General features: G+C 47.7%; 1 protein-coding gene and 1 non-coding gene across 2 annotated transcripts in view; one reads left to right on the top strand and one right to left on the bottom strand.

The window, feature by feature from the left end:
- Nucleotides 1–12,014, top strand: part of Clasp1 (cytoplasmic linker associated protein 1) — a 226,896-nt gene that overhangs the window by 93,565 nt on the left and 121,317 nt on the right. Inside the window, 4 exon segments of the mRNA XM_050129375.1 lie at nucleotides 4,637–4,715; nucleotides 5,279–5,382; nucleotides 6,573–6,664; nucleotides 8,692–8,767. Coding sequence (XP_049985332.1) covers nucleotides 4,637–4,715; nucleotides 5,279–5,382; nucleotides 6,573–6,664; nucleotides 8,692–8,767 — 351 coding nt within the window.
- Nucleotides 3,946–4,070, bottom strand: LOC126492817 (U4atac minor spliceosomal RNA). Its single transcript, XR_007589687.1, has one exon. It is a non-coding gene; the product is annotated as a U4atac minor spliceosomal RNA (small nuclear RNA).

Below are 12,014 nucleotides of genomic sequence, written 5' to 3'. Positions count from 1 at the left end.
GCAGCTGTCACTTCAGCCCCTGCTTGTGGCCACCATTACTGCACTGAACTAGGTTGTCGCAGAATACTTGATGTTATTGATGCGCTGTACTGGGCAGGTCTGACTTCTAAATACAGCTTCCGAAGTCTGCCTCACAGTACAGTTTCACCTTTTGTGACTGTTGCCTCCTGGAAAAAGAAGGGGTTCGACCGTGTAGTGTCCTAAGTCCCTTTCTAATAGTTACATCTCCGTATGGGGCAGCACCCGGCAATAAGCATCTCCAGATGGTGTCCAGACAAGGATTCAAGAGTCAGCACAGTGGTGTGGCCATGAATGTCCAGGAGCTCCTTAGGTGACCGCTCTGTAGGACAGCTCTGCCGGACCAGTGCTCACAGCGTGCATGCATGGAGCTGACTCCTGATGCTTCCAGACTCAGTCTTTCCTCCTGCATTTGTATTGTGCTCTTAATCTTGGAATCGGAAGTGAGTGCAGTAGAGAGTGCTAATTAGTTTCTCTTTAGCTGATATCAGGCTCCAGCTGAACAATGGAAGCAACAACTAAACAGCGTGGAGATATCAGCAGCGTGTACCCTGACTCTCAACGATCGCCACTGCGTTCTGTGCCAGTGTAGAAGGAGAGCATTTTTATACCTATAGATATCCTAATAGACATTGGTGCTGAGACATATAGCACACTTGTGGACATGTGTGTCCTAGGAGATGGCAGCACACGTGTGTGTGTGTGTGTGTCTGTGTGTCTGTGTGTGTGTGTGCTCCAATGCATGTGGAGCCAGAGGTCAGATGTCTTCATCAGTCCTTCTCTACTTTTATTTTTATTATTTAATTTTATTTATGAATTTAATTTACTTGTTTATTTTCAAAGTAGTGCCTCTCTATGTAGTCCTGGCTATGTAGACCAAGCTGTCCTCAAACTCAATAGATCACCTGCCTCTGCTGGGGTTAAGGGCATGTACAGTCACCATGCCTAGCTTGATTTGATGTCTTGAGATGCTGTCTCACTGATAACATAGTCTGCTAGACTACATGGTCAGCAAGACCTGGGGATTCCCCCGTCCCTGCCTCCCCAGCATGAGGATTACAGGCACCACATCTGATACTTCTGTGGGTTCTGGGGATGGATATTGGGTCCTCACACTTGTTTGCAAGCACTTTACGAACCCAGCCCTCTTCCTGGCCCTGATGAAGGGGCGGGCATCCTTATGGGTACCTACTGTGTACCAGGCATATTGATAAAGCTTGCTAGCCTTTCTGTGTGCTCTGTAGAGTGGATGTATAGTTAGGTGGTGCTTTTCACACTTGGAAATGGGATGGCTGGCAGTGGACAGTGAATGAAACCTGGTGTACCCTGTCCCTCATAAGTCTAGGCTTAGGGAGCCTGTGTACTTTTTCAGGACCTGGCGTTATCAGGGCACCAAAGAGATTCACATGACTTTGGAGGTCACCTGGTGTTGGCTGGGAGGTGTTGTGACTTGCCCAAACCTGAAAGCACTGGGCCTGTGTAGAATGTGGTGGAGCTGCACTGAAAACAGTCTCGGCAGAGTTTGTAAACATCATGGCCTTGATGATCCACGGGTTTGCCCTGCTTTGCTTCTCTCGCAATGCCTTATGATGAGAGTCAAGTAGGTCCAGTTCACAGCCTAGGCCTGTGAAGTCTATGGTTATCTGGCTCGGAAAATCTCCTACCCCAGGATCATGGGGTTGTTGCTGACATGTGTTACTTGTGCCTGGCGGGTTGCAGGAGCCATTCTCTTTTTATCCTCTCTAGGTACCGCACTGACCCAAGGGCGTTTATGTAAAACAGCACCATTCCCACTCCTCTTCCGTGGTGCTCCAAATGCTTGCGCTCTTTCCTGGCTGTTGGTGAATTCTGTTTGTTATCAACCAGTCTGTGTGTGAACCAGTGGCTCCTGCCTTTGTTCCTCCTGTTCTGCTTCCCAGTAGGTGTACTGAGTGTCTTGCCATTTGTATTTCTACATATATTCCCCAGGCTATGAAGTCCTTGCTGAAGGGGAGGCCAGGTGTGGAGCTATGGCCCTGTAACCCCAATTCTTTTCTCTTGGGCATATCCGAATTATCAGTGTCACTCTTGTGCTTTGGGAGCAGTTTTCAGTAACTACGGGCTTCCTTAGCATGCTCACACCTGCCAGCTGACCAGCTGGTATGACCGCCCAGTGAGTCAGAGAGGGCGTCATTGGATACTGGATGCCAGAGGGGTGATTCGCATTCTGAGTGGGACTCAGCAGTGTAGTGTGAGGTTTTATTGTGCTGCTCAGAACGGCGCACAATTTAAATTGTATAAATTCTTTATTTGGGGAATTTATTACGGGATAAGGAGTGTGGCTGACGTTGCTCCCTCGTTAGGACTGCAATCTTGGTATAAGACCATGTGTGAGCACCCACTCACCAGCTATCATGCCTGGAGAAACGATGCCACAGATGCTGACCCTCACCCGTCGTTACCTCCTTCGCGTTTATGTCCAGGAGTAGAATTGCTAGTTAAGTTTTATTTAATTTTTTGAAGACAGTTCCCACACTGACACTGAGTTACACTCCCACCAGCAGTGTAGAGTTCTTATTGGCACGGTCCCTTCTTCCCTTCCCTCCTCATCCCTCTCCCCCTTCCTTTGTAGTAGCCTCCTAGTGAGTCAGCTGTTGCTTTCCCCGCTGGGGCTCGGCTGTCTGAGCATCTGTGTGCTCTGTGCCTCTGCTGTGCACCTGTGTGTGCTTCAGACTCCTCTAACCCATTGCCTCCTTAGGCTGTATTTTGGATCTATCCCCGACTTCCCTCTTGTTTCTCTTGCTCTGTGTACAGTGCACTTTAAACAGAGCCATTCATTGACTCTTAATTTGGTCTCTTCATTATTTGGTTCTTTCAAACAAACAAACAAACAAAAAAAACAAAACAAGCAAACAAACAAAAAAAAACCCCAACAACTTTAGAATGCCATTTTCCTCTTCCCAGGCAAATAAAGATGCTATAAAAAGTTATTCTCAGTGTCTGGGTGCCCTTTCCCAGGGGATGATAGCCCTACGAGAAGGGGGACCAGTTGGTACAGGTTATCTGTACATTTTCATCTCCTAACCTGGTGGTCAAATTAGATCTTTACCTTTTCCTTAGGGAAAATTGTTGCTTCCTCTCCCTGGAATTCTATCCCCCCACCCCACTTGGGAATTCTATCAGGATACTTATTATATTTCGTTTCCCTCTCTCTTCCCTGTGCAATTTCTCAGATAGCCTTGGTTTTGATCTTAACAGTGGAGCACTGGTGGTGTTTTGACTTTCCCTCATGTTTTCCTTGGGACCTCTCCTGGCTCATAGGCTTTGGAGAGACTGGAGGTGAAGTGTATAGTCCATTATATTACGTTTACATCACCAGCATGACTTAGCGTTGTTCATGCTGACCTTGGTCACCTGGATGAGGTGGTTTATCAGGTTTGTATACTTTTCTCCTTTAGTAGGGAAACTTAATGTCGTGGCCCAAAAGTAAGACTAATATTTTGAACTAAAAAAAAATTTTTTTTTAAAGAAAATGCTCGTAAATAAAGCTATTTTAAAAGTGTGGGGGAGGTGTGGTGGCCAGGAGTTTGAGACTGTGAGCGTGAACAACACATTAAGTTCCAGGCCAGTCCGGGGCAGTTATAGATTCCGTCTCAACGAGAAGAATGGAAAAGTACATTTTCCTTTACACTTCCAAGTCTAGTATTTGAGCTAAGTGGGTTTGTGTGGAAACTGGACGTGAACTAGGGTCCGGAAGCCTGTGAGAACGAAGCGCTCTGCATCCATGGCAGTTTCATGGCTACTACAACAGGCAAAGTTCGGAAGCCAGTCTTGCAGTAGCAGCAACACGGCTGCCCTCTAGCAGGCGCTTAGGGAAGCGCGGGAAAGAAGGCAGAGGAGTCTTGTAATTCTTTTTGAACTCTCACGCGTGGAAAAGAGGTTTTGTGGTTTTCCAAAAATTGCACCAAGGTAAAGCAGAGCTCTAACCGATGCAGGTGTGTTGTCAGGCGTTAGCAGTACTGCCCTCACTATGCGTTCATTGGACAGTAGCGCAACCCCAAGAAAAGGATGGTTGCCTGCAACCACGCGCTCCCCGCAGCCAGTAAATTCCAAACCCGGATTGGGTTGCGGTGACCACCGCGTGCGGCCTTCCCCAGCCCGCGCGGTGGCCAGTATTTTCTACAAGTGCAGCTTCTGATGCCGATCACTCTCTCTGCTTTCCTGAAACCCCGAGGGGCTTTCAGACGCCTGCTCGGTTTTACCCAGAAGGCTGAGCGCCACACTTCTGAAAATTTGCATACACGCTTCTCTAGGCGGGGCCGGAGGAAGGCGCAGTACCTCAGCTGGTTAATTTGCATACGCTATTCTGGGGCGGGGCGGGGCGGAGCGGGGCGGGCCGGACCGGGCCGGGCCGGGATGGGGTTTCTGTGGGTTAGGCTGCTTCTTCTATTCAATGGACTTCGTCCAGGCGACTTTTTCTTCCAAACTGTAACCGGTTTTTCCGTGCCGAGCATCCTTTCCAGAGCAGCCAGCTCAGTCTTCCTAGTCATTAGGCGCCCCGGGCTCTGGGACCGTGAGGACCTGATGTGCCAGCGCTACCTCGCAGCACCGCTGACGCTGTGCCTGTTTCCCGTTGCAGGTGGTTCTACTGGGCATGGACATCCTGTCTGCACTGGTGACAAGGCTGCAGGACCGGTTCAAGGCGCAAATTGGCACAGGTAAGCCGCGACCAGCAGGACTCACCCACATCACACCTTCACTGCCTCTGAACTGGCACCTTTCCCTCTAATCCCGAAATGTTCCTTCCTGCTCTGACCTCGAATATGAAATATTATTACCAATTAAGGACTTTATGCAAGATTAGCCATCAGACTTAATGCCAACCAGTACGTGTCCCCAGCCCCTCCTCTGAGAGGCGTTTTTTTTTTTTTTTTTTTGAAAAGTTCTACAAAAAAGGAGCCAGTTGGATTTTCTCACAGATTAAATTTTTTTTTTTTTTTTTTTTGAAAAGTTCTACAAAAAAGGAGCCAGTTGGATTTTCTCACAGATTAAATGTCACTAAATCAAGGTATTTCGTGGTGGCAGTGTAAACACTAAGCTTATATGACTGTATCTGTAGAAAATCTCCCCATTCCTTTTTCTTTTTCTTCTGTTTTGTGTGGGCAGTGGGTATAACCCATGGGCTCGGTGTGCCTGTCCAGCACGCTAACCACTGAGCCACAGTGTTAACTGGTATTTCCCAGATCTGTTTTCATTTAATCGTTTCCGTTTTGTTTTCCAGTGTTGCCAAGTCTAATAGACAGACTGGGTGATGCTAAGGACTCTGTGAGGGAGCAAGACCAAGCCCTGCTGCTAAAGATCATGGACCAAGCTGCTAACCCCCAGGTAGGACAAGAGAAGCACACCTGTGTGCACAGACAGTGTTTGTGCAACTCCCTGGGCTTAATTTTGATGGGTTGGAGATTATCTTAGTTAGGGTTTTTTGTTACTTTGACAAAACACCATGACCAAAAAGCAAGTCAGGGAAGAAAGGGTTTATTCTGCTTCCGCTTCCGCTGTGCTATTATTCATCATGGAAGGATGTCAGGACAGGAACTCAAACAGGACAGGCAGGATCCTGGAAGAGGAGCTGATGCGGGGACCACGGACAGGTGTTGGCTACTGGCTTGCTTCTCATAGCTTGCTCTGCCCACCTTCTTATAGAGCCCAGAACCACCAGCCAGGGCACTGCCCACCATGGGCTGGGCCCTCACGATTGATCACTAATTAAGAAAATGCCCTTCAGCTGGATTTCATGGCAGCGTTTTCTCTACTGAGACTCCTTCCTCTCTGATGACTCTGGCTTGTGTTACATAAACTAGTTCACATAAACTAGCCAGTACGTGATGAACATTCTGTTGGCCCACAGTCCCACCTCATGAGAGATTTAAATATATAACTAGCAAAATGTATCATTTGAATAAATTACTGGGTTTGACATGGGTATTGAGTGTTTGATTAATCTTTTGTGCCCTTCAGGTCATTTGAAGAGACTGGCTCCCGTTTTCTCTGGAGAGGGGCAGCTGGTGGTATCTGAGGAGCCAGTGGGCCTGGCTGGGGCCCTGGTTTCTATATGACAGTTAGCTGGGCTTGCTAGAATGGATGGACCCAGCCCTGTCTTCCAGGGTCCTACTGACCGTTGTTGGGGGATGCAGCTGGAGCAGCCAGCAGCGGTTTCCCAGGGGAGATAAAACAAAGATTAGGGTGAGCCTCAGTTAGGAGCTGTTCCTGACAGAAGGTGTGCGAGCCTGCTGTCGTTTGGGCTGCACTGTTCTCAGTTGTGATGTGGGGTAGTTATACCTCCTTATGGTGCGGGGAGGATCCGGTAGTGTGCATCGGTGCACTTGCTTTTCACACTTTAACTGGAAGTGGTTGATAAAATAATTCGCTTCAGTGGGATTGGGAGAGGACCCTGAGAATGGGACCAGTTTGGTTCCTGTTTGACTTCTTCCTTACCACGAAGGGCTGCAGCGTCCTGACCCTCTTCCTTACTGCGAAGCATCCTTACCCTCTCTCTTGTTTCTTGTCACTTGCAGTACGTGTGGGACAGGATGCTCGGAGGTTTCAAACACAAGAACTTCCGCACGAGAGAGGGCATCTGCCTCTGCCTTATTGCAACACTCAATGCGTAAGTCTGGGGTGAACCTACTAACTGTGCTTGGCCAAAGCTTCTTTTGTTTGTTTGATTTTTCAAGACAAGGTTTCTGTGTGTAACAGCTCTACAGTTTTGGCTGTCTTGGATCTTACTCTGTAGACCAGGCTGGCTTCGAACTCACAGAGATCCACTTGCTTCTTCCTCCCACGTGTGCACTGATACTATCCGGCTCTTTCTTCCTTCCTTCCTTCCTTCCTTCCTTCCTTCCTTCCTTCCTTCCTTCCTTCCTTCCGTCTTCAAGATAGGGTCTCGTGTATGTCTTGAACTTCTGATCCTCCTGCCTCCACTCTTCAAGAACTAGTATCACTGGTATAGGCCAAGCTGTGTCCTGCTTTATTTGGCTCTGGGGATGCTGAGTAACCATTTTAAAGTCTAAATTACATTTCCAGCTCCTTAAAGCTTTAAAAACAAGCCAAACCAAACCCACCACCACCCTCCACTCTTTCTTCTGAAGTAATTAGATCTACAGGTAGTTGTGAAGAAACGTACTGGGAAGTAACTCCTTCCCTCCACCTGCCCAGTGTAGGATGTCATACAGGATGTATGGGTGCTGCCTACAGAGCTCGCCCACATTGCCACAGCTGCACACAGGCCCCCACCTGTTTGAGGCCCCCACCTATTGCCATTTTACCACACATGATAGCCTGTGGCAGCCACTGATTTGGACTTTTATCTCTATGACCTCGTCACTTCAAACTGTTACACGAGTGGAGTGCAGTCTCGTATACCCTGTCAGGGTTGCAGTCTAGATCTCCACGTAGTTAAATTCCCTAGAGCTTGCACTGTATGCCACTGATGGAGATGATTCATTTTGTTTCAGTGCTGGGCACAGTCCTTTGGTATAGAATCTATCCTGTGGTATAGATTATATTGTATAGAATATATACTGCAGATGTAATCCAGTTTTAATTAGCCATTTATCAATTAACTAAAATGTGGTGGCTTGGGCCTCCTAGGAGTAAAATTGCTGCACATATGCATACAACTTTCTGCACAAGTGTAAATTTCAGTTCTCTGAGGTAGAGTACAATGGAAGGGCCATTTCCTAAGCCCGTTTTTTGTTTATTTTTTATTTATTATGTTTGGGAGTTTTGCCTGCATGTATGTCTATGCACCACGTGATTGCCTGGTGTCCTTGGAGGCCAGAAGAGAGTGTTAGATCCTCTGGAACTGGAGTACAGATGGTTGTGAGCAGCCGTGTGGGTGCTCGAGCCTTCTGGAAGAGTAGCCAGTGCTCTTAACCATTGAGCCATACCTTCACTTCCCAGCCCATTTCTAATTTTTAGAAGAAACTGCTGGAATTATTTCCGGAGCTGTCTGTGCTGTTTTGTGGCATGTATTCACAGAGCAGGTCTGGGGCATCGGCATCGGAGTGGCAAAATGGCTGGCAAGATGTTACATGATTAAGAGTGTTTGCTTCTTTCCAGGGGACCTGAGTTTGGTTCCCTGAACCCACATCAGGCGGCTCACAACTGCCTATGGATTTTGTTTCAGGGGACCTGGCATCTTCTTCTGGCACACAGACAGACAGACAGACAGACAGACAGACAGACAGACAGACATGCGCATAAATAAAAGTAAAGATGGAACTCAAGGAAAGGTGACAAACTCAAAGTTCCCCAGTAGAGCAATGCCTAGTCAGATGCCCTGCAGCCATCTTGTCACTGTCTTGTTACCAGCAGCTATCACAGAATGTCTGAAAGCACCCCTGCCCCAGATGACCCTGAAGAGTTTGGTTGGCAGAACAGGAAGTAGAGCTGCACAGCAGAGTGAGGGTCTGAGGCAAGCACAATGGCAAGGTGCAGGCCTGGTGTAGTCTCCAAGGCCAGGCCATGGAAGAGCTAAGAGCGTGGGCTCAGCCGCGGGCTCTGGGATGCTTTGGAGCCATTCTGAGTAGAATGGAGGGAACGTTGGTGTGCGGGGCTAATCCTGGGGGTGGAGAAGGGCAGGTGTGGGCGGGACATCTTCCCTTTGTTCTCACTCTTGCCTTTTCTTTCCAGCTCTGGGGCACAGACTCTAACACTAAGCAAGATTGTGCCACATATATGTAACTTACTGGGAGACCCCAACAGCCAGGTGAGTGGAAAGAAGACCAGCAGCCTGTGAAGGTGCATTGTGGTATCTGTGTGTGCCGCAGGTGGGCGGACTTACCTCTGGGGAGCTCTGACTCTGGTGTAAGAGATTAGCTATCCACTAGCATGTGTAAAACATCTCAGCTAATGTAGTGACCACTCTACCCTCTCCTGTACTGAGAAATCACAGGCATTGCTGGGCACCAAGTCATACTGTATAGTCTACCAGTTACAATGACCACAGAGGCTGGAGAGAAGGTTAAGAGTGTGTGTTGTTCCTGCAGTGGGTTCAATTTCTAGTCCCTCATGGTGGCTCACAACCACTCGTTACCCTGTGGTGCCCAGATATGCATAGGAATGAAACACTTATGCATAAAATAAAACGTATAAAATGAAACAAAGCAAAACCTAAAATGGCCTCAACAGTTTCAGAATAATTTTGGTGCTTTTGCCTTTCCTTCTCACCAGTGGGCCTTTAGCCTTGTTTCTGCAGAACTTCCTTATAGAAGTCCCATTTGGAGATGTCAGTGCCATTACATGGCACCTACTTGAGGTTGTCTGTCATTAAGCTGGCAGGTGATAGGGAATTGATGGTAGACCTGTGGGTGGCCTTGTATCTGTGTGCACTGAGGTTGAGAGACGGAGCAGGCTAGACACACCGTCCAGCATGACAGCACTCATCACTCACTGCCTGCTATCTGTTTGTGGAGAAACCCAAACAGCTACCCCAACAAGGCATGCACACAGAATAAGACAATTTCACAGGACTAGTCCACAGAACTAAGGCTGCTCACGGGGAAGGGAAGATAGCAGGGAAGGGAAGCTCACAGGGAAGGCAGGCTCACAGGGAAGGGAAGGGAAGCGTATAGGACTAGGCAGACTCATAGGGAAGGCAGGCTCACAGGGAAGGGAAGCTCACAGGGAAGGCAGGCTCACAGGGAAGGGAAGGGAAGCTCACAGGGAAGGCAGGCTCACAGGGAAGGAAAGCTCAGAGGGAAGGCAGGCTCCCAGGGAAGGGAAGGGAAGCTTATAGGACTAGGCAGACTCACAGGGAAGGGAAGGGAAGCTCACAGGGAAGGCAGACTCACAGGGAAGGGAAGCTCATAGGACTAGGCAGACTCACAGGACTAAGTAGGCTCAATGGGGAAGGCAGACTCACAGGTCTAGGTAGGGAAAATGCTAGGGGAAGCTCAGTTGGCAGGCACATAGCACACAATGTATTTCTCTAACTGGAGTGGGCATCATCTTCCAGATGATAGGAGAGACATCCCACAGTGGCTGTACCATGTGCGGCACCGTGATACGCAGCAGGACTCTGCAGAGCACCGTCCTTCTCCACAGCGGATGCTGAGGCATCACTGTGTGTTGGTCCTGGATGGTGTTTAGAGGAGAGATATGGAAGGACCACCTCACCCGCTCGGGACCCTATGCTGTGTGCTGTGGGAGTAGCATCACTGGTTCCTGCTCAGAAGCTCAGATCCCAGTTTAGAGATTTGAAAGTGATGTTTTTGTTCCCTGTGAAGCTATTCAGATGAGCCTCAAAGTTCTTCCAGCAGGGGAAGCTCAGTTAGCAAGCACAGCTCACAGGACCCAGAACTGCCCTGAACTGTGACAAGGTTGGGGGCCGTCTTCTCGCGTGGCACTGCTCCTTGACTCTGTGTCCCTTGTTCAGGTCACAGCTGATGCTACTATGGGAATCTCTCTAGGGTTTTGGCAAGGTCAGCACAGTCCCACATTCTGAACACATTAACTCAGTTGTTTTCATGTTCGATGTTAGAGATGACATTGAGTATCAGTTTGAAGAGACTATATCAGACTTTGAGCTACCTGGGCCAGCATAAAAAGCCTAGAGTAAAGACATGTCCTGGCCTTGCATAGCTGACCCTGTATACACCTTGCTCTTGAGCCTGCCTCCCTGTTAGGACAGTAGTGTGTTTGCTTCTGAATCTTTCTGGAAGTGCTTTGGAGATCGATTGTTCTTGGTCTCTGGTATCACTGTTGGGCCCAGCTTATTAAGAGTCTGCTTAGCCTGAGATGGGCATTGCATTTGCAGCAATCTCACACCTGTCACATCTACTGGGTTTTTGAGATACCCTAACTTTATTGTTTGCTTTGTTTTTCAAGACAGGGTTTCTCTGTGTAGCCTTGACTGTCCTGGAACTCATTCTGTAGTCCAGGCTGCCCTCAAACTCAGAGATCCACCTGCCGCTGCGTCCTAAGTGCTGGGATTAAAGGCGTGCATCACCACTGTCTTGCATGTATTGTTTTAAATATGTGAAATACTTTATTGTACTGGTGTCTTCACAGTATGGATGTACTTTGCACATATCTGATTAGAGAACACAGTGCTTCATAGTTCTTTACCCGAAGTCAAGCACTCCTGGGCTGGTTCTCAGTAGCAGCGATGCAGCGTAAACTTGAAGGAAAGTCCTTTAACGGGACCGTGTAGCTGCTCTAGATAGCTGTTAGAAAGACTGTACAAGTTTAAACAAAACTAGGAGGTGCCAGGTGCGATGGAACATTCTCAGAGTCTCAGCGCTTGGGAGGCAGAGACAGGTGGATCTCAGAGTTTAAGGATAGCCTGGTCTACATAGTGAGTTCCAGGTCAGCCAAACTGCACAGTGAGACTGTCTCAAAAACTAAAATTAGGAACACTTTCTGCTCTTACAGAGAACCCAAGCTTGGTTCCGGGCACTCATGTGGCATGGCAGCTCACAACTGTCCATGAATCCAGTCCTGGGTAATCAGTGCCTTATAGTGACCTCCAAGGGATCCAGGCACACACAAAATGCATATACATACATGCAAGCAAAGCATGGATACATATAAACTTTAAAAATTAAAAACAAAACAAGTGAGTTAAACTTTTTTTTAAAAAGATGGAAGTGTGAAGTTGTCTTAACAAACTAAACCTCAAATTACCTCTTTCTGCCCCAAATCTGATCAGTACTTGTACTATATGGCTCTAAGGTATAGCCTGTTACAGTAGTTTGGTCTATAGGCCTTTAATAAGAAAATGATTATTACTTCTTTATTTTCATTTATCTCCATTTCCTATCATGTGGAAAATGAGGCTGGTGCTTCAGGGCGACTTGCATTCCCTGTAGTAGACAGGATTTATCGGCTGAGGATTCTCTACTAAACACTGAAAACAATCCTCAGGGCTGTACATATAAAAATGTGCATTTTTATAACTAAAGAAATTTAGCATCAAATTGGTATTTAATGTTTGCTCCATAATGAGGCTCCCT

Source organism: Alexandromys fortis, unplaced genomic scaffold (genome assembly GCF_014885135.2).
Source record: "Alexandromys fortis isolate MF-2015 unplaced genomic scaffold, M_Fortis_MF-2015_v1.1 scaffold_236, whole genome shotgun sequence".
Lineage (NCBI taxonomy): Eukaryota > Metazoa > Chordata > Mammalia > Rodentia > Cricetidae > Alexandromys > Alexandromys fortis.
The sequence above is the reverse complement of the archived record's forward strand: the minus strand, read 5'-3'. Positions and strand labels throughout refer to the sequence as shown.